We start from the raw sequence: 23,146 nt of genomic DNA, 5'->3' as shown, positions 1-23,146 counted from the left end.
TGTGGCAGTGGGCAGGAGTCATTTTTCAGGGGAGTGGGTTGGCGGGTTGGTCACAGGTGGGATTCCTTCAGCCAGGCCAGCCAGGCCCCCAGAAGCAAGCATGGGGAAGAAGTGCTCCCACCACTGCCTGGGCTGAAGGACAGAGCCGGGCCTGGGAGAAGGAGGCCAGGAAGCAGGAGGATGCGCCCCAACCCTCCCTGCACCCAGATGCAGCGGCCCGTCACTGTCCAGCTCGGTCAGGGGATTCGCGCCCTGAGCTCCTCTGGTCTTCGTGCCTGTAGTCGTCTTCCTCTTCCCTCCCTCTGGAAAGCTCTCTCAGTTGCTCTGATGGCTCCTGGTAAGCCGCCAGGTTCCTGCAGGCCGCGATGACAGAGGGGAAGGTCCCTCACCTGGGCCCCGGGAAGCTGGGTTCCTGCAGACTATGGGAAGAGCAGCCTTCACACCCGCCACCCCACCACCACTGCAAAGGGACCTGCATGGAGGGTCAGGCAGGGAGTGGGCAGGAAGGTGCCACAGACCTGACCTGCAGGCACTAGGGAGCAGCACAGGGACCCGCCCAGGCCTAGCCCCGGCCAAGCACAGACCACAGAAGCCAGCCCTGGGACTGTTGGGTGAGCTGCTACAAAATAGGGGTGCCAACATAGTAGGTTCCCCAGAGGGGGTGGACATGTCTGTGAGGAGTGGGCTGCCCAGGCCCCCCACAGCTGTGCCCAACACTCACGGCCTCGTGTCCTCCTTGTCCACCTCCTTGTCATCCTTTTCCCGGAAGCAGCAGCAGTAAATGATGATGCCGATGATGATGAGGGCTGCCACCACGCCCCCAGCAATGTCCGCATACAGGGCCACGTTCATGAAGGCTGCAACAGGTCAGAGTAGCTCACTCCCCAGCCCCTGACGTGGCTGGTGCCAGGGGGCAGCAGGCAGTGCAGGGGGCTGGGGAAGGTCCCTCCCAGCCTCTGGGCCTGTGGCACTGTTGGCTTCTGGCCACACCCCTCAAAAGATATAGTCTACAGGACCGTGACCAGTCAGGCCAGGGATACTCCTCAGGTTAGAGAAGGGACAGATTGGTCCCTGGTTCTGTACCTCAACACCCTGTGTCACCCAAGCTCTGAGACCTCGGGTGTTCGTCCCGCCAGCTCCTAGCTCATGCTGGAGCTAGACCTGGTGTCTAGCTGAAGAGTGTCCCACCCTAAAAAGATGGGCCCGGGCTATGGCAGCTGTCCCTGGGTACAGCCCCATGATCCCTGAGTGACTCTTGGGGCAGAGGACTGGGACCCTCCAGAATGCCAGGTGCTGAAGTCTCAGGCTCCACTTCCAAAGATCCAGTGAACTACACTGGCCCCCAGGTGAGGGCAGGCCTGGGACAGGAGGCATCTTGCCAGGTCCCCATGCTGCCCTGCCAGTGAGTGGCTCTAAGGGAGTCCCAGTTCATCTCCCGGGGCTCAGCTGAGTTGGGACCATGGCCAGCCACCTGCCCCACAGCTCTCACAGGGTCTGACTGCCACGGTGATGTTGCAGAAGGCCGTCCCCACGTCGTTGCTGGAGGTGCAGATGTAGTAGCCTGACATGTTTGTGGAGATGTTCTTCAGAAAGACGGTCTGGCCTGAGACTGAGGGGACAGCAGAGGGTGAGGCCGGGGCAGGCAGGGCCCGTGGACGGAGCCACAGCAGCCACTTGCTCTGGGCAGGGGAATCTCCACTTCCATGGCCGGAGCCCAAGCCACGGTGGCTCAGTGGCACGCGGCTTGTTAGCCCTGCGTCCTCGGCAGGCCCTGTGGCTCCCTTGGGCCTGATTCCCCACCATGGTCAGAGCTGGCCACACCTGCCCCGCAGCTCGTGGGCGGGACATGAGGTGCTGCTGGTGAATGTGGCCTGGTGTGGCCTGAGGGCTCCAGGGAAGCACAGGAGCAGGGCTCGGAGGGTGCTTCACGGCTGGAAGGCTGCTCACCACCCGAGACCTAGCTCGGAAGGCCAGGCTGAGCACAGGTGTCTGCCCCAAGGGTGTGCGTGTGCGCTGGGGGGAGTGGGGTGTGGGTATGGGTGTGTGGGGGTGGGGTGTGGGGGTGTGTAGGGGTGTGGGGGTGTGGGGGTGGGGTGTGTAGAGGTGTGAGGTGAGGGTGTGGGGGTGTGGGGGTACAGGTGTGGGGTGTGGGGTATGGGGTGTGGGTGTGGGGTGTGGGCGTGTGGTGTTGGCTGGGGAGGAGGCAGGCTCTGGCTAGGCTCTCTTACCCCCATGGCTCCAGGGAGCCAGCCTCTCTGAGCCTCAGCTGGGAAGTGGAGTGAAGACACCATCCTGAGTGAGGGAGCAACGGCAGCCTCAGGAGGAGCTGGAGACCCGGCCTCCTTGTTGACTACAGAGCCAGCCTCCACACCTGCTTCCACCGGGTGGTCACATGCCCTCCTGGGCCCTCGTCCTGCCCTCGCTCTTCCAGAGCTGCCCCTAACCTTCAGCAACAAGTCCAGCTCCTCTCCTGGTGACAGGTTATAGGCCTGGCCTGTCCACCACCTGGCTTCATCTCCTGCCCCTTCCCCAGGGGGAAGCCCCGCCTGGCAGCCTCTGGTCTCTCCTCAGCAGCCTTTCCTGTCTGGATGTGCCACGCAGTGCACAGAACCCTCCACGTGCTCAGCCCTCCAACAGTGTTGTGTGGTGGGTGGAACAAGGGCGCCCATCTCCAGGTCCTAGACACAAAAGTCCTGTTCAGGTCTCGAACTCCCTAGAGAACACCACAACTGTCCTTCAAAGTTCATACTATGAAAGCCACGCATGCCCATTATGAGGATGTGCAAGGGACCCAAAGCTGTCCCTCCAGCTGGTTTAACCTGGAGTCTACAAGCTGACCACAGCTAAGGAGGGCCCTTGTCCTTTGGCCTATTCTGTCCACAGAGGAGAAAACACAGAACAAAATCCCAATGGCGCTGTTGGAGCCAAGAGCGAGAGGTTTCATGTGTTCTGAAGGGTCGGAGGAAGCCTTGCAGGCGTGGGCGCCACCAGGCCCCATACCTCACCACATGGCCTAGGGCTGCTTTCCTCCAATCTTTTCACAAATGCAGTACTTTCTTCTAATTCCTCCCTGCACACTGGGGCACTGACCACTGGATTCTCTCAGAGGCTGCTCTTTCTGCCCTGGAATCCCACCTGCGTGTTCCAGAATAACACTTCTGGTCCTGGCAAGGGAGTCCATGAGCAAAGCGAGCTTAGGTGTCTCTGGGCAGGCGTTAATGCGCTCCCTAAGGCACAGCTCTCCACGTCCCTGGGTGCTAGCCAGCCCTGGGAATCTCTGATAAGGGTTTATGGCACCAGTGGTCCCATTTCCTCAGTGCACTGTTTCTTGTTAAGAGGGGAACACGCTGTGGGGAGGAACACGCTGTGGGAAGTGCTTGCAGACCCTGGGTAAGCTTAGACCTGAAGCTTGACAAGGTGACACTCCGTCTAAGGCCAGGCACACACAGCGCCCCGCCGACGGTACCTGGCGGGTAGGGCAGCGTGAGGCACAGCTGCTCTGCAGTGAGCCGGGCACAACCACTCTGTGGGTCTGCCTTTGTGAAGGAGCTGGGGCTCCAAAGCTGCCTTGTAACGGGACTGATCAGTTCTGACATCCAGGGAAACTGCTGTTTCTGCTGCGGTGGTGACACCTTGTGGCTAAGGGGTACACAAAGGGGACAGCCATTGCCTCCCACCTTCACTTGGTTGCTGCTATGAGAAATTCCCCTCCCGGAAGCCCTGGTCCCCCCAGACACCAATGTCGGGTTATCAAGGCCTGACTTTTCTGCCCATCCCCTGCCTCTATGGCTTGTCCATGAGCTCTGGCTGCCACTGCTCACCCTGGGGGCTAAGGATCCTCCTGACCCACCCCTGCCCTTTACCACCTCCTTCCCTAAAGTATTCCAGCCTCCTTCCCTGATACTCGAATCCTCTTCCTTCCCGGATGTGGAACTCAGCTGACCGGCATGGGCTACAAAGTGTGCTCAGAGGTCTCCCCTGGGTGAGCTCCTCCAGCCCTGCCCACAGCCTCCCAGGAAGGTGACTAGGCTCCTCCTGGTTTTGTCGTTTCTCAGATAAGGATAGCAAGGGCAGAGAGGCTGCAAGAGACTCGCAGCTACAAGAGGAGAAATCCTGGCTTCCTGGTGGCAGATCCCTGTTCCTTTCTCTGCTAGTTTGTTTCCACTGAGTGCCAAGTCAGAAGGGACCGATCTCTGATGTCGGACATTCTGTCTGCGAATGCAGGAGGTCGGAGAGGCCATGCCAACATGGTGGGCTGCAGTGTTTTAAAAGTCAGAAGAGGTTTCGGACCGACACACAGAGGAAGAAGATGGGGACAGGTTCCGGGCCCGTGGCAGGTGGGGTGGGAGAGCCTCTCCTCAGGACCTCAACATCTGGCACTGGTGCGGCCATTCACAGCCCTGCCTGTCCCCCAAGGTCCCCATTCTGACTGAGGCAGGACAAAGCTGCTCCCTCCAACCTCCTGCCTTGCTCTTAGACCCCCCAGGGATCACCTGAGAACTAAGCTTTGGCTCCTGGTCTCAGAGAGGTCTCTCCCGGGAGAGGCAGAAGGGCTGGGACCCGGTGCCCTGGGAGGCTTCCAGAAGGTGCTGAGGCCCACGGCAGAGGCCTGCCTCCCTGAGGGACCCTTCAGGCCCTGTCATCCCTGTCTTCAGGAGGGTGCAGCACTGGGTGAGCAGCGGGCAGCTGGTGCGCTCATGCAGGACTTTCCACACGGGCCGGCGCCAGGCAAAGGCAGTATAATATTTGTAGAACTCTTTTTCCCTCCAGCTTCTCTCTGGACTTAAAGGTCAAATACCAGCTGCCCAGCACAGAGCTGGTCTCCTGGCAACAGTAGCAAACCTCCCGCCTCCTTCCTTGTGGCCCATGTGGTGAAACTGGGGGCAGGGCCATAAACGGGTGGTGACTTTGCAGAGGAGGGGGTGGTGAGCCTGGGTGGACTGGGATGGGATACAGATAGGAGGTGGGACTAGGACATTCCCCTCTTGGGTGGAGCCACAAGCTTAGACTCAGGGCCTCAAATGTACACTTTAGGTCATAATTAAAATCCCACCAGTGCCTCTGCACAGAGTGGCCATCAGTTTGTGCTTTCACAGGAGAAGAATAGGATGGGGAATGAGGAAACTGAGACAGCACTTATCATATGCTTCTGCTGAGTGCTTCTGCTAGGTGCTTCCCGTGAATCATTTTCATTTCTGACAAATACCTGCCAGGTAGGCCTTATGAGATACCAGTGCATGAATGGAAGGCCCCAGAATCACAAGTGCCCAGTGGAGGAGCAGCCCTCCAGGGCATCTGACTGGTCAGCCCTGCCTCCCGGCCACTCTCGCCTCCCCTGCTGTCCCTCACCTGGCGGGACCAGTGGCTGCTCCTGGTTCTGGGTGCTGTAGCTCTTCCAGCTGTACTGCGGGGCCGGGGAGCCCTCTGCTGACTGGCAGGTCAGCTGGATGTTGTTCCCAATCACTGTCTCTCCCTCAATGCTGCAGGAGGGTGGCACTTGGAGGGTGGCACTGGGAAGGAGAAGGAGCACGTTGGATGGGGTGGGCCGCCACCTGCCTCCCCAACACCGTGTTCATTCCCAGGCCGAGGAATCTGCGCTCAGTGGTGAGATGGGACGCTGGGAGATCACTTCACTTCAAAGTATGGGCTCCCGCTGTCGCCCGCCGAGAGGCAGCACGGACGTGGCCAGCATGGTGTCCGGCAGGGGCACCCCAGCTCGGATCCTGTGCTCTCTACTTCAGAGTCACGGGATTTTGAAGGCAGTCCAATGTGGCCATTATAAAGATGGGGAACTGAGGCCCAGAGGGGTCACCTCTCATGGGTGCTGGCAAGCTGGGATAGCCCCCAGTTCTCCTGACTGCAGACCCAGCGCCCACTGCACATCCCTAAGCTGAATCCTCAAGAAAGACCAATTTTAGCTCAAAGAATAATATATCTTATTAATTTATGCTTAAATTAAAATGTAATAACCTGTCTTCCTTGGAAGCCAGGGTGAGTGAAGAGGGAGAACATGGGAGGAATAGATGAACTCTAGATAGGGAAGAGGGTGGGAGGGAAGGGGAGGGGGCAGGAGGTTAGCAAGGATGGTGGAATGGGATGGACATTATTATCCAAAGTACATAAATGAAGACACGAATTGGTGTCAACATACTTTATATACAACCAGAGATATGAAAAATTGTGCTTTATACTTATAATAAGAATTGTAATACATTCTTCTGTCATTTATTTTTAAAAAATCAATTAAAAATTAAAAATGAGAAGGATTTGTTCAATCATTTGCTCTTCTTTGGACCTCCTATAGGATAAGGACCCCCTTTCTGTCCTCACGGGCCCTGTCACTGGTCTCTTTCTCTATTTATGGTGCAATTTATCACATGCTCCTGAATGGTAGGTTGTTTCTTTCTTCTTGATAGGAGACAGGACACACACTTCAGACACACAAAACTGTAACCTAATAGGAAGATTTATAGCCAGGAACACACAGAGAACTCACTAGGTTATTTTGGAAATTTGCTCTTTATTTATCTTCTACTGTTTCTCGGTTTGGGCAGATAAGGTATTTTCTACCATGGCCCCTGTTTCCTCAGTGGACAGTCTTGTGAATGCAGTGGGCAAGTTGAGGGGGGAATAAAGATACATGAGAAAAACAGAAAGAGCCAGAACCCCCTCTGCTCTTAACTTTTGTCCTTACGTGTGGACTACTGGTGTTGAATTCCTCGTGAATTATTCTACAGCTATTTGCCTCGTAGCAAAAGTAAAGGAAGTAAAATTGATTCTTTTAAATAGGAAGGTACTAATGGCCTTTTCCTGTTAATTCAGTGGCAACACTAATGTTGGCTTCTAAGCATAAAAGACAGGAGGAGTGGGGAGGGAGATGTTTCACAGCAAATGTTATTGATCTTGATGCTGATTTAGGCTGTATTATTGTTTATAAAGTTGGTGACTTAAAATTTAAAAAATCCTTTGTGTGTGCAATTTCTAGGGAAAAAAAGTAGACAATTTAAATGACATTCCCATTTGAGAGAGGAAATCTAAATGAGTGTTTGGATACCGTCTATGGTTAGATCATCGATCTGTGTGCTTGAAGGCATAGCTACATTACACCAGTTTAGGATTATTTTTCCATCTGTGAAAAATGTGAAGGGGGGGGACTCTGTGGTCAATGCCACAGTCACATCACCACATGCCCCGTTGTGACAGCCAGCCCCGACTCTACACATGCCTGAACATGGGATTTAACCGACACCTAGCACCCAAGGCCACCCTGACTGTGAGTGTGGGCTGCATCCCCACAGGTCGCAATGCAACCTTTTTTTGTTCATTGGGTATTTTTAGAGGAAGCACAGGATAGAAAATAGAAAATAACTTTGATTTTTGTCTTGTTTCCTTGGTTTTTACAATGAGACTGTAAACTGGTTGTCTCTTGTTTCTTTACCTCCCTAGTGGACACAGTTTGAGACACTAATAAATAATAAAATAAAAGTTTTCAACCTCACAAAGCAAAAGACCAACCTGGAGGCAACGACAACTCTTCATTGCACATGTGGCCTGTCCACATTTCTCTACAATATCCTTTTCATATAATGCCATTTATTATCATTAGACACTTAATATACTTTATAGTAGTGATGAATAACAAATGAATACACTGATTTTAATTTCATCAAGGACAAAAGATATATTTAAAGAAAATATTAAAATTCTAGAATAGTACTGCCAATTCAACTTTCTATAATAATGGGAATATGCTCGATTTATGTGGCACGCTATGACAGCCACTAGCCACAGATGGCTACTGAGTATTTAAATTGTGACTAGTCAGACTCAGAAACTTAAGTATTATTTTTATTATTATTACTTTTGATGGTATCAGGACTGAACCCAAGGACTCACACATGCTAGGCATGTAAGTGCTCTACCATTGAGCTCCATCTCCAGCCTAGGAACTAAAATTTTTATTTTATATACTTTTGCTTAATTTAAACTTAAATAGCTTCAGAGAAATAAAGGAAGGGATCACTAACGCTCTTGATTTGTAAAATTTAACAAAGATAGCACCATTGAAGTTAATGTATAGATTTTGCTACAGCCTCTCAAGACACTGAGATTACAGGCATATGCTACAGTGTCCAGCTATTTTTTATATTCTTGATGCTAGCCATTCTGACTGAGGTAAGATAGAATCTTTTTTTTTAAGTTGTAGATAGACACAATATCTTTATTTATTTATTTTTATTTATTTTTTAAAAGCCTTTTGGGATAACTCACAGAACTTGATAGATTTATGAGAAAACTATTACAAAAATAGGAAATCCAAAGAATCCTAGGAAGTAAAAAATAAAAGGAAAATTAACAGTGATGAAAGCAAATACATACTAGATTTTAAAACATGCTAGAACAGCCCCTTCCCAAAAACTTACCAAAAATAAACATTAATTTAAAAAAAAAAACCCACAACATCAAGAGAGAATATTAAAAAAGACAAATGTCAAGTGATAACTACCTATTTTTGGAAGGTAGAAAACAGATTCAGAAAGTCATTAAACTGGGCTTGGAGGCTCAGTTTACCAGAAAGGCTAAAATAGAGTTGCAAGTTCAAGTGTTGTGAGACACGTCTCAAAATAAAATGTAAAAAAGGCTGGGCATGTAGCTCAGTGGGAGAACTCCCCTGGGTTTCAATTCCCAGAAATACAAAAGAAAAAAAATTAAATATTTATTTCTTTAGTCTTTAGATGGACACTGTATCTTTATTTCACATTTATGTGGTGCTGAGAACCAAACCAAGTGCCTCACACACTCTAGGTGAGCACGCTACCAATTGAGCCACATCTCCAGCCCCTGAAAAATTTTTAAAAAGGTCACTAACTCAGCAGCTCAGAAATTCAAGGGAGTTCCTAAAAGAAGCTAGTATATTTTCTCCAAAGTGCCTTAAAAGCTTAGAAGTTAGAAATATGAAATGCATAGATGAATCATGTATTTACAAGACTTAAAACTTTTATATGAAAGTACGTAAAGTAGTCTGATCTCCAAGGAACCTGCCTCTCCTTGCAATCGAACTGGGAACTAAAACCAGAGATTGAGTCAGACCAGAGACAAGCCAGTCCCACCCCTCCCTTCAGACACTCCGGCAAGGAGCCAGGGGCCCGCCATAGCAGAGAGGGGAAGTCACCAAAGTTCGGCCAATGAGATTCCTTCCCAGCGGAATCTACTTTAGCAGGTGTGTGACTCCCACACACATCAGATACAAACAACGAGGAAACTTCAAAAATCTCTCCATGGGCGTGACTGTAAGGGCCAATGGACTCCCGACCCCCAACTCCCCCTACTGCCAGTGACGTTGGTGTGACTGTAGGGGAGGCGGGAAGCAGAGAAGACTCCCCATCCCCAACTCCCCCAACTGCCAACTGAGAGGGCATGAGGGTAGGGACAGAGGGAAACAGAGGACACTCCAGACCCCCAACTCCTCCTACCGCCAGCCGAGTGGTCGTGATTGTAGGGGCTGAGGGAAGCAGAGGGGATCCTCGACCCCCAACTCCCATTACCACCAGTGGCGACACCAAAGGTCTTAGCCGCCAGCTTCCGAGGGTGTGCCCACCAAAGGGGTCCGGAAAAATTAAACTATTGACTCCCAGACCACAGCTCCACGGCACTGGAGCTTAGATTAATGAAAGAGAGAGTGCTCAGTCGTTCGGGAAATAGGGCACGCGGTGGGGCTGACCGTGTAACCAGATCCTTGGGGAACCGCCTCCAGTGAGCAGGACCTGGCTGGCTGGCAGGAGGAAGGAGAGGAGGGGCCATAGAAGTGAAACGGCTCCGGACCAACAGGATTGAGAGACTCCCAGGAGCCGCCTTACAGGAATTGCTGTCGACACATTGAGGGCAAAACTCAGCTCGGAGGGCACAGCTCTGCCTACGGGAAGAGAAGAAAATGGATCTCTAAGACCTAATTTTATTTCTTATTTTATTTTATTTTATTTTTTCTCTCCCCTTTTCCCTCTTTCTTTCCCCTTTCAAGTTTTATTTTTCTTTCCATTCTCCTCTATGCTATCTATCTCCCTCTCCTTCTTTCTTTTCAAGAGCACCTTCCTTCCCCTTCCCCCCAACTTTCATCCCAAGCATTTCGTCCTCCATTATGTGTAATTGTCTAAATGCAAATAGGTGAATGTTTCGAGACCGTCTATAGCGCTCCTAAATACCTAGCTACTACCAACACCCTGATCCAATCGACGGTTAGTATCCCCCTTCAGTAGAGCAACCTTCTAAAGTAGCCAAGACATACTAACCCTAATACCTTCATAGCACTTAACCTAAAGTCCTAAGAACAAACAACAAATCACTATATGCATACAGAATCCGGAAGCCCTTTATAAATTCAATGAATCAGCTCTAAAGTACAATAAAGCCCAACATCTCTAGACATAATCTGCCACCACAAAGGAGAGATAACAGAGATATACAAAGCCAAAACAAATGTATAGGAGAAAGCAGTTACAAAGCAGTCAAACAAAGCTGGAAAGTAACGTGAACAACATGAAAAAACAAGGCAAAAAAGGATTACAGATAATGCAGGACAACTTAAATCTACAGGAGGACCTAGAAGCATCAGAAACATGGACAGGGAAAGAAATCAAGGCATATCTAACTCAGATGGAATGGAATATTAGAGAAGACATGAGACAGCAAGTCCAAGCATTGAAAGTATATTTTGAAAACAAACTAAATAAACAAATTCAAACTGCAAAGAATGAGCTTTACCAGGAGATAGAGATCTTAAAAAAACAAACAGTAATCCTAGAAATGCAAGAAACCATAAACCAGATTAAAAACTCTAACGAGAATATTAAAAATAGACTAGATCAAGTAGAAGTCAGAACATCAGATAATGAAGGCAAAGATTATCAACTTGAAAAGAATATAGTCAACACAGAAAAGATGCTTAAATCTCATGAGCAATCTATCCAAGAGATATGGGATCTCATCAAAAAAACAAATTTGACAGTCATTGGGATAGAAAAAGGCACAGAGGTTAAAACCAAAGGAATGGACTACTTATTAAATGAAATAATCCTAGAAAACTTCCCAGAGATGAAAGATGGAATGGATTGCCAAATCCTGGAAGCCTACAGGACCCCAAACATCCAAAACCGTAATAGACCAACTCCAAGACATATAATTATGAAGATAGCCAACATACAGAACAAGGAGAGAATATTAAAAGCTATGAGAGAAAGGAGGCAGATTACATTCAGGGGTAAACCAATTAGGTTAACAACTGATTTTTCATCACAGACTTTGAAAGCGAGAAGATCCTGGAAAAATGTATGTCAAACGCTGAAAAATAATGGATTCCAACCAAGAATACTGTATCCAGCAAAATTAAGCTTCAGATTTGATAATGAAATTAAAATATTTCACGATAAACAAAAGCTAAAAGAATTCGCAGCCAGAAAACCAGCACTGCAAGCATTTTGGGCAAAATTCTACAAGAAGAGGAATGGAAAAATAGTGCCCCAAACTAACAGTGGGAGGTATCTCAGTAAAGGGGGAGGAAAATAACCAAAAAGTAAAACTAGCCAAACTAAAATAAATAAATAAATAAACATAACTGGAAGTACAAATCATATTTCAATTGTAACCTTAAATGTTAATGGACTAAACTCACCAATCAAGAGACACAAGCTACTAACCTGGATCAAAAAAAAAAAAAAACAAATCCAACAATATGATGCCTTCAGGAGATTCATATGATAAGAAAAGAAATACACAGGCTGAAGGTGAAAGGTTGGGAAAAATCATACCACTCATATGGCCCTCAGAAGCAAGCAGGAGTGGCCATACTCATATTGAATAAAATCAACTTCAAACCTAAGTTAATCAAAAGGGTTAAAGAAGGACATTATATCCTGTTAAAAGGAACCATCCACCAACAAGACATAACAATTATCAATTTGTATGCACCAAACAATGGTGTGGCAACGTTCATAAAACAAACTCTCCTCAAATTCAAGAGTCAAATAGACCACAACACAATAATTATGGGTGACTTCAACACACCGCTCTTGCCATTAGACAGATCCTCCAGACAAAAGCTGAATAAAGAAACTATAGAACTCAATGATACAATCAATAATCTAGACTTAACGGACATATATGGAATATATCAACCATCATCAAGTGTATACACTTTCTTCTCAGCAGCACATGGATCTTACTCAAAGACAGATCATATATTATGCCATAGGGCAACTCATAGTAAATATAAAGGTGTAGAGATAATACCATGCACCATATCTGATCATAATGGAATGAAACTAGAAATCAATGATAAAAGAAGGAAGTAAAAATCCTGCATCACATGGAAAATAAACAATATGTTAATGAATAATCAATGGGTTACAGAAGACATAAAGGAGTAAATAAAAAAATTCTTAGATATAAATGACAATTCAGACACAACATACTGGAATCTATGGGACACAATGAAAACAGTTTTAAGAGGGAAATTCATTTCCTGGAGTTTATTCCTCAAAAAAAGAAAAAAACAACAAATAAATGAACTCACACTACATCTCAAAACCCTAGAAAAGGAAGAGCAAAACAACAGCAAATATAGCAGAAGACAAGAAATAATTAAAATCGGAGCAGAAATCAACGAAATTGAAACAAAAAAATTGAAAATATTGATAAAACTAAAAGTTGGTTCTTTGAAAAATAAATAAGATCGACAGACCCTTAGCCATGCTAATGAAGAGAAGAAGAGAGAAAACTCAAATTACTAACATACGGGATGAAAAAGGCAATATCACAACAGACACTACAGAAATACAGAAGATAATTAGAAAGTATTTTGAAACCCTATATTCTAATAAAATAGAAGACAGTGAAGATATTGATAATTTTCTTAAGTCATATGATCTGTCCAGATTGAGTCAGGAAGACACACACAATTTAAACAGACCAATAACCAAGGAAAAAATAGAAGAAGCCATCAAAAGACTACCAACCAAGAAAAGCCCTGGACTGGATGGGTATACAGCGGAGTTTTACAAAACCTTCAAAGAAGAATTAATACCAATACTTTTCAAGGTATTTCAAGAAATAGAAAAAGAAGGAGCTCTTCCAAATTCATTCTATGAGGCCAACATCACCCTGATCCTGAAACCAGACAATGAAACTTCAAAGAAAGAAAACTACAGACCAATATCTCTAATGAACATAGATGCAAAAATTCTCAGTAAAATCCTGGCGAATCGAATACAAAAGCATATCAAAAAAATTGTGCACCATGATCAAGTAGGATTCATCCCTGGGATGCAAGGTTGGTTCAATATACAGAAATCAATAAATGTTATTCACCACATCAATAGACTTAAAGATAAGAACCATATAATCATCTCAATAGATGCAGAAAAAGCATTCGACAAAGTACAGCATCCTTTTATGTTCAAAACACTAGAAAAACTGGGGATAACAGGAACTTACCTCAACATTGTAAAAGCTATCTATGCTAAGCCTCAGGCTAGCATCATTCTGAATGGAGAAAAACTGAAGGCATTCCCGCTAAAACCTGGAACAAGATAGGGATGCCCTATCTCACCACTTCTATTTAATTTAGTCCTTTAAATACTAGCCAGAGCAATTAGACAGACAAAAAAAATTAAAGGCATAAAAATAGGAAAAGAAGAACTTAAAATATCACTATTTGCGGACGACATGATCCTATACCTAGAAGACCCAAAAGGGTATACAAAGAAACTACTAGAACTAATAAATGAATTCAGCAAAGTGGCAGGATATAAAATCAACATGCATAAATCAAAGGCATTCCTGTATATCAGCAACAAAACTTCTGAAATGAAAATGAGGAAAACCACCCCATTCACAATATCCTCAAAAAAAAAAAATACTTGGGAATCAACCTAACAAAAGGGGTGAAAGATTTATACAATGAAAACTACAGAACCCTAAAGTGAGAGATAGAAGAAGATCGTAGAAGATGGAAAAATATACCCTGTTCATGGATAGGCAGAACCAACATCATCAAAATGGTGATATTACCCAAAGTTCTCTACAGGTTCAACCAATGCCAATCAAAATCCCAATGGCATTTCTTGTAGAAATAGATAGAGCTATCATGAAATTCATATGGAAAAACAAAAGACCCAGAATAGCAAAAGCAATTCTAAGCAGAAGTGTGAATCTGGAGGTATAGCGATACCAGACTTCAAACTATATTACAGAGCAATAGTGACAAAAACAGCATGGTACTGGTACCAAAACAGGCGTGTTGACCAATGGTAAGAATAGAGGACACAGAGACCAATCCACAAAGTTAGAATTATCTTATATTTGATAAAGGGGCTAAAAGCATGAAATGGAGAAAGGATAGCATCTTCAACAAATGGTGTTGGGAAAACTGGAAATCCATATGCAACAAAATGAAGCTGAACCCCTTTCTCTCGACATGCACAAAAGTTAATTCAAAATGGATCAAAGAGCTTGATATCAAATCAGAGACTCTGCACACCTGATAGAAGAAAAAGTTGGCTCTGATCTACATATTGTGGGGTTGGGCTCCAAATTCCTTAATAGGACGCCCATAGCGCAAGAGTTAAATACAAGAATAAACAAATGGGACTTACTTAAACTAAAAAGTTTTTCCTCAGCAAGAGAAACAATCAGAGAGGTAAATAGGGAACCTACATCCTGGGAACAAATTTTTACTCCTCACACTTCAGATAGAGCCCTAATATCCAGAATATACAAAGAACTCAAAAAAACTAAACAATAAGATAACAAATAACCCTATCAACAAATGGGCCAAGGACCTGAACAGACACTTCTCAGAGGAGGACATACAATCAATCAATAAGTACATGAAAAAATGCTCACCATCTCTAGCAGTCAGAGAAATGCAAATCAAAACCACCCTAAGATACCATCTCACTCCAGTAAGATTGGCAGCTATTATGAAGTCAAACAACAATAAGTGCTGGCGAGGATGTGGGGAAAAGGGTACACTTGTACATTGCTGGTGGGACTGCAAATTGGTGCAGCCAATATGGACAGCAGTATGGAGATTCCTGGGAAAGCTGGGAATGGAACCACCATTTTACCCAGCTATCGCCCTTTTGGGTCTATTCCCTGAAGACCTTAAAAGAGCATACTATAGAAATACTGCCACATCAATGATCATAGCAGCACAATTCACAATAGCTAGACTCTGGAATCAACCTAGATGCCCTTCAATATATGAATGGATAAAAAAATGTGGCATTTATACACAATGGGGTATTATGCAGCACTAAAAAACAACAAAATCATGGAATTTGCAGGGAAATGGATGGCATTAGAGCAGATTATGCTAAGTGAAGCTAGCCAATCCTTAAAAAACAAATGCCAAATGTCTTCTTTGATATAAAGAGAGCAACTAAGAACAGAACAGGGAAGAAGAGCATGAGGAAAAGATTAACATTAAATAGAGACGAGTGGGGGGAGAGAAAGGGAGAGAGAAGGGAAACTGTATGGAAATGGAAGGAGACCCTCATTGTTACACAAAATTACATATAAGAGTTTGTGAGGGGAAAGGGGGGAAAAAACAAGGGAGAGAATTGAATAACAGCAGATGGGGTAGAGAGGGAAGATGAGAGGGAAGGGGAGGGGGGATAGTAGGGGATAAGAAAGGTAGCAGAATACAACAGTCACTAATATGGCATTATGTAAAAATGTGAATGTGTAACCGATGTGATTCTGCAACTTGTATTTGGGGCAAAAATGGGAGTTCATAACCCACTTGAATCAAATGTATGAAAGATGATATGTCATGAGCTTTGTAATGTTTTGAACAATCAATAAAAAATTAAAAAAAAATAAAATGCTACTCTTATAAAAAAAAAGAGATAAGATTCTTATCCCTGTTTTTTCTCTTCTACAGACCATAGTTCTTAAAATAATGTGAACATTTACACTGGTGATTGCCTTTGTCAAAAGTGCACTGTTGGCATGTTATATTTTCAGGGGAGTCATTGGATTCATTGTTGGATTAAGAAGATATTGATGGAAATAATAAATGACCACATCAATCCATTCTCAAAAAAAAGTCCCCTAAATAATAGATTCCTCAACATATTATTGTATCTCTCTTGCTGAATTGATTTATTTGTGGGGCTAATTTCACAGTGTACAGGCAGACTTAAAAAGTTTCCAGAAATTTGGAAATAATAAACCTGGAAGAGAAACTAACTCCAAGAGTAAAGAGATAGGAAAATATGCATAATTTCTAAATTAAAATTTTCTTCCTTTACTCTCCTTTATGCCTCCATTTTCTATTTTTTATTCTTATCCTACCAGTGAATCTGCCCTGCCTCCCTGAAATGAAGAGCAACTTTTTCATTCTGAGAGAGGAAGTAGCCTCGGGGGCTGGCAGGTGCCAAAGAAGCTGAGAATGGAGATGCCCCCCTGCATGGGTATGTCTAGCACAGGCTAACTAAATCTGATAAGTTTTTTTTGAATTTTGTCCTATTTTGTTCCCTCTTCAGGCCAACTAAATATGTATATCATCTGTTTTTTATTTCTATAAATTGTAAGTGCTTCAGGGGGGTAGGGACTCTAACTACTGATTCCCAGTTTAATTCAACTGCATAAACTTCACTTTTTCCTTTTCCATGTTTTTCCTATTTCTCATGCTAGTAGTTGGCCAAATCCAGTCAGCCAGGATGCAGGCAGGGTCCCTGGCCTCGACTGTAGGCAAGAGTTTGTGTATGAATCGACCTGAATGACCAAACTTTCCTGGTAGTGTTTTAATTTTATGCTTTCTTAAACCTCTTGCAAAGAACAAAAGGCCAGAGTTTTATCTGCAGTGCAGGGAGCCATCTTGGAGATCCATGAAAGGAACTATGCCAAATACTATAGGGTAAGACTGCTAATGTCATTGCAAAAATTACTGAGATCATATCACTCAATACAATAAGGTCTTCCAGAACTTCAGGGATGATTCTGATGAATTAATGAAATCAGTGACCTAATATTAAGTAGAAAAAGAATTAAATAAAATTAAATGAAGGTTGAAGGATAGTAAATCAACATTCATATATATGTGAATATATATGTAGCATATATATGAATATATTTAAATCTAGCATATACCCAAAGGTTTTCTTTTTAAGTTACTTATAACTTATAATAAATTATTAGATCATGATTTATAAACAAAAATAAAACATTTTTTGGACTATCTGATCCCTCCTTAATTTGTAAACTCTTAGAACACACTTATTTTCATAACATAATTATTTAAGTAGGACCACTAAAAATCTGTCTTCCGTGTAGTAGGACATAATAAGAACCATTGATTACATAAATAGGGATTTACCTGAAATGTCATACTTAAGAAGTGTGTGCATAGAATCAGCTATGGTCAATTAAAGAATTAACTTTTTTGTAACCAATGCTGTTAAAGCCCTCTTGGAAAACCTGGACTGCTACTGACTTCCAGGTCTCAGGCTTATGACTGAGCAAATAGGGCCATTTACTGATATACCCAAGACTCTCAGTGTAATTTGTGAACCAAAAAAGCGAACAAATAATATGATGCTGCACCTGGAGTTTGGTGACAGGTCCTTGGCTTGTCATCCTATCCTCAAGGGGCTTTTAAAAGTCCAATCTGAGATTTCTCAAAAAAGTTATGGCAAAGTAAAGCTAAAAAACCTGTGTGGTCAATTACAATTCTGGATGCACTTATACAAACAATCAGGTCAAATTTAATGAGGAGAGACTATTTTCAAACTGTAATCATCTTACTTTGATTATCTTTAATTGGGGGGTGATTGTAGAAAGAAATCACAAGGGGGTGATTACAGAAAGACAGTGTGTATTTTAATGGAATACTCTCTCTTGTTTTGAGGTTATTATGTATCTGTAACCTAGACTGACCCCTGCCATCTTGTAACATTCTCAGTCCTTACCCATTTTTTTTCAGTTCTTCCACTTTCCTTCAATATCTGGCTTTTTGAGCAATCCAATGTTTCTCTCATTCTTCTGACTTGAATCAGTTAAAACTAAAATCTGATTGTCCAAATCATGACAGGAACTTCAGGTTGTAAGATAGCTGTCATTTCCCCAAAACCCTCGAAGATGAAGCTGGACAAGTTAATATAAACTTCAAAGTATTCCTCTCCACTATAACTTAGGCCACTGAGAAGTTTCACTGAATTAACTATGTCTTCTAATGCTTCTAGGAAGAAACAATGATTGTGACACTCACATCTAGACCATCACCAAAAATACTAAAACTTCAAACTGGAAAATCCTTCAGAAGGTCATTGTTATTCACTTTTCATCTAAAAATACTTCATACCAAATATTTAAGAATCTGCTCTGGGAGTTCAAAAACTGGGTTTATAATCTGCTCTAACCATTAATCTTTCTCTTTTTTAAATTTCCACAGAAATGTCCCTTATTAGATTTCTGATAGCTTGCCCATCTAGCAAATATCTTATCCTCCCATAGAATATGGAATATGGAACTGTTTGAATCAGATTTTTCTTTGCTGTGAACTATAGACCTAATAAGAATAAGGGAGGGGAGGGAAGGTTTATATTGGCTTATGGTTTCAGAGATTCAGTCCATGGTTGCTCACTCTCTAGATCTGGGCCCAAGGTAAGGCAGGACATCATGACAGAAGGGCATGGTAGAGGAAATCAGCTATCTGTATATAGTTACCACCCAGTTAATGCACATCCATATATTAACCCATTGATTAGGCTACGCCTTTCATAATCTGATGATTTCACCTCGGAAAATTCTTGCATTTTTCTCAAACACAAGATATTTGGGAGATACCTCTTGAAGCCAGATTTAAAGTTAGGTAGTCAGTGTAGTTAGGTAAATCGGGTCTAATATCCAGTAAAATCTAAAATGGAGGCCATGCTGATAATGATTCCAGGAAACGCAGGACAACTCATGAAATGGAAAGGCCCTAGGCCAAAGTCCACCCCAAAGGAATGTTTATGGAACCCAGGAAAGAGCTCCCAACAGATTTGGAGATAGCCCATCCCAAGAAGTGATAATGAAGTCCTTCCTGCCCAGATTACTTGTTTGGCCCACCTGTGTCCCACCCCTCAGGCCTTCCAACCTACATTCCATCACCAAAACTATAAAAAGGGGAGACAACTGCACTTCCACGGATTCCACCTGTTGGGTCACCTTCTTCCTCTGGGAGAAGTCTTTTCTGCTGTCCTTTAATAAACTTCTAATTTCTACTCTGACCTTGCCTCGGCGTGCTTTTCTGGTGTTATTCTTCAACATTGGGGAAGCAGGGACTCACTGGTCAACAGCGTAACACTCTTATCAAAACCAGAACAAGAACCAAGTCTTTAGTCTTGTTCTTTACTGTTTCTTTATCTTTGATCTAATAGATGTTCTTTCTCTTTGCAAATACCTTACTTACAACTTCTAACTAAATCTTTTCTCCATAACAACCAACACAAATCTTTTGGAAACTTCTTGAGAGCTTTCAAGTGGGGAAAATAAGGGATTAGCAGCCCACTAGTGTGATATTCAAATTAATTTAAATTGAAAACCTATGAATAAACAGCAGACTCAGAAAGAAATAGCAAGTTAGGGTGGCTCAAATTTTGGGAGAAGAAAGATCATTACCACTGGGAAGTACAAATTCAGTTACTTTTAAGATAAAAAAAAATTCCATAGAAACTTGCATTCTTCCTCTGGAAGTTCTAAGTTTCTCCCCTTCTCCTGTTTGTTGAATTGATATGTAAACCATGAAATGCTGTTCAGTGAGTTCCTCTTATTTAATACTCCCATTTGCACATGTAAATAAACCTTGAGTTTTCTCCTATAAAGCTCTTTGCTTTCAGCTAATTCATTGCCACCTGTGAACATTCTCCTCTCTCAGACTAATGGGCCTAAATTAGTCAAAGAGATATTTTCCTTATAACTCATGGTTCAAAACCCAGGTGGAGGAGATAAGGCACACTGAGCAAGGTGTAGGTGTCCTATGCAAAACACCCTAAAACAGAACATTTTCAACCTTGTCAAGTGAAACCTGTATTGAAAAATCTGCTTCAAGACCTTTATGTTTAAAAGCTTTGAAGGGGAATAGCATGGATGGTGAAAGGAGACCCTCATCATTATACAAAATACATGTATGAAGATGTGAATTTGGTGTCAACATACCTTATATACAATCAGAGATATGATAAATTATTGTATAATGGTGTATTAAGAATTGTAATGCAAAATAAATAAATAAATAAATAAAAATTTTAAAAAAATCTTTTAATGAAACAGTTTTGTGCCATTGGAAGTGTCTTACCCACTTCCAGCATTTGCTCTGTGCCCTCCCATTGCATTCTGAAGGTCATGTTGAAGTTCCAAGTCTACAGGAGATTGGCTTCACTCAACTTTGAATTGACAGAGTAAAGACATAGGGTCCCTCACTCCTACTCTTGTACCACTTAGTACTTGTATTCTTACCCTTGATTAGTGTTACCATTATTATTATTATTATTATTATTATTATTATTATTATTATTACTATTATTACCTTTGATTAATATTACCTTGATTATTATAGTATTTTCTTTACTCTTCTTTATTTATCATCAACACATTTGAAGTAGTTTTTGGATATTATGTATTTCCTCATTAAGCTTTCAAATAAAATCTTGAACATGTGTTTATTTTTTATGTATTATAGGATCATTATTTTGCTCTTCAGTAGAATTAAACTTTAAAAATAAAACTATAAAAGGGTAATTCTCTTTTTAAATGCTAGTAAAATGATAAGGCTAGAAGAAATTGGAGAGATCATTTAATTCATTTAACATTTTATTTATTTGAATTCATAGAGACACATTGAAATGGTTTTCCCACCTTTTGGTTGTCAGTGTCACAGCTATAGCTAAATACAAATTTCCAATTTTAAATCCAGAGTTTTCACCCAATTGTAGCACACTGTTTATTGAAAAATTTATTTAATGGATCTGTCTTGCATCAAAGGAAAAAATAATAATATAATGATAAACTGCCTATTCAGAACCTAAATAAACACATTAATAAAAAAGTAGAAAGTAATCTATTTTTCAATTCTTTTTTTAATTAATTTCCACTAATATTCCCTCCAAAATAGGAAAAACTACAAAATTATTTACACAACTGAGTATGGTTATATAAAAACATAATTATATATAAAATATATACATAATTACTTTATCAAAAATTTGTGATGTCAGAAAAGGAAATACTAACCAAAAAATACATGTGACAATATTTCATTACTTGAGGTCTCTAAGTAATGAATAATTTGGGCTAAGGAGGAAATTAAATTGAATTTCCTCCTATTTCCACTAGGTACTTGCTGTGCAATCCTAAATTAGTTATATAGAAAGAAATTTGATTTTCAATGTGAAGCAAAAGTATAGGGTTCAATATTGATGACAATTACCAGAAAAGCATTACATGTTTTATGCTAAATCTAAATGATTGGGACAGGAATACAGATATAAAGTTTTAAGTTGAAGACAGTTATAACAAAGCACTGCACATTTCATCCTTAAGGTCATGGTAAAAAAAGGACCTCTGCATGTATGTTCACTGTTCAAGATAAAAAAGCAAAAAAAAAAGTAAAACTAATGCAAACAGGTCTGACCACAACTCCTTGACCAAGAGCAACCAATACCTTAATTTAAATGCATTTTCATGTTAAAAGATATGATCATGGGAGACTAGCACAATTTTAGACATACTTTTGACAGCTGGGAAAATTGGAAAGGCACACTAACAATTTGCAGCATAAACATTATTATTCCTACATAGCATACAAATATGCATATTCCCTATCCACAACTGTATTACTGTTGTTCACCCCTTAACTTTCTTGCCTCTCCATCTATGGAGGTGTCATTTTAGCCTCCTGGCAACTTTGACTATGTGGTAGCCATGTTCCCATGGGATTCAATGCAATAAATACTTCTTACCTCTCTTTGCTAGCTTTTATTTTTATCCTACATGAGTTAAAAGAACCAGTAAGCCAGTGACAAATGGAAAACTGTATTATAAATAGCACACATTTCAGGGTTATCAGATTCTAGCCCTAGCCAGAGCCTTGAGTGATTTTAGGAAGCATTGCAAATTTCAGATAACTGATTGATATGCAAATTATGTTCTCCCTGATAAAGATTTTAATTGACTTCCTCCACTTAGGGAAAACTAATCTTATTGGGGAAAACCAATCTTATTCCATTTTCAATTTGTCTCAGAATTTTTTTTTTATTTCATATAAATTTGTTATGTTTTATGTTTCTTTTGAAAATGTTATATCTGCATCATTCCCCACACGAATAAGTAACGTCTTAAATGCTCATTTTCATATCTTTATGAAAGTCATTGATTTTACCTATTCCTGAAAATTACCTTTTGACAGATACTTACTCTAAGCCTCTCTAAGTTTTGGAAACTATTAAATTAGGTAATGTGTATTCCTGGCATTTAATGCATTGTATTTTCCAGGCATATGCTTATATAATCTTAAATGTTTTTCTTACAATAAACTGGAAATGCATGTTTACCTACTAATATTTAATCAATAAAAACATTATTCATGAATGAGCAGTAGATAACATGAGTTTTAATTTAATTCGAATATATTCTTTCTTAGCACAACAGTTTACCAAATATGAGTTAGTATATCATTTACTTCTACTACCTTTAAGCTATGTGTTGTAAATTTTAACAAGATGGTTTTCTTTTTGATTATCAGAGTAGGAAGTAAAATATAACACCAATTAAAGTCTTCATTCTTTTAAGAAATGTGAATTCTAATTAAAAGATACCATTATATCTCAGATTTACACAACCTTAAACCTCTGGGCATCATGGGCTAATAGCTCCAGGCTGCAGGCCAATTTCAAGTATTTGAGGTCTAGGGAATCTTGGTTAATCCAAGATACCTGGGTAAATTTGGGGGCTCACAACATGGTACCCAGAAATATGGCACCTTGGAGTGCTTAGTAATTTGAGTTTAAGAAGATTTTCAGTTTCAGAAGGTCTTTCTGACCTTCTACCATCTTCCACTCTTTTTTCTACCCCAAGAAGTCATAAAAACCATAATTCCTCTACCACACTG

At 42.1% G+C, this 23,146-nt stretch overlaps 2 protein-coding genes across 2 annotated transcripts in view; one reads left to right on the top strand and one right to left on the bottom strand.

Annotated features, from left to right (window-relative positions):
* Positions 1-220: 220 nt before the first annotated feature.
* LOC308640362 (cell surface A33 antigen-like) lies at positions 221-7,094 on the bottom strand (the record flags this gene model as incomplete). Its single annotated transcript, XM_081312297.1, has 5 exons — positions 221-353; positions 722-857; positions 1,490-1,609; positions 5,350-5,496; positions 7,055-7,094. The coding sequence occupies 5 exons, from the start codon at positions 7,092-7,094 to the stop codon at positions 221-223; spliced, it is 576 nt and encodes a 191-aa protein (XP_081168423.1).
* A 92-nt stretch (positions 7,095-7,186) lies between these two features.
* The window catches only part of LOC308640361 (SAM and SH3 domain-containing protein 1-like), a gene marked incomplete at its 5' end in the record, with an annotated part of 89,942 nt that continues 73,982 nt past the window's right edge, over positions 7,187-23,146 (top strand). Inside the window, 1 exon segment of the mRNA XM_081312296.1 lies at positions 7,187-7,298. Coding sequence (XP_081168422.1) covers positions 7,187-7,298 — 112 coding nt within the window.

The sequence above is a fragment of the Spermophilus citellus genome, assembly GCF_964194105.1.
Source record: "Spermophilus citellus genome assembly, contig: SCAFFOLD_180, whole genome shotgun sequence".
In the NCBI taxonomy this organism is placed as follows: domain Eukaryota; kingdom Metazoa; phylum Chordata; class Mammalia; order Rodentia; family Sciuridae; genus Spermophilus; species Spermophilus citellus.
Note: the sequence above shows the minus strand (reverse complement) of the source record. Positions and strands in the feature narration are given on the sequence as shown.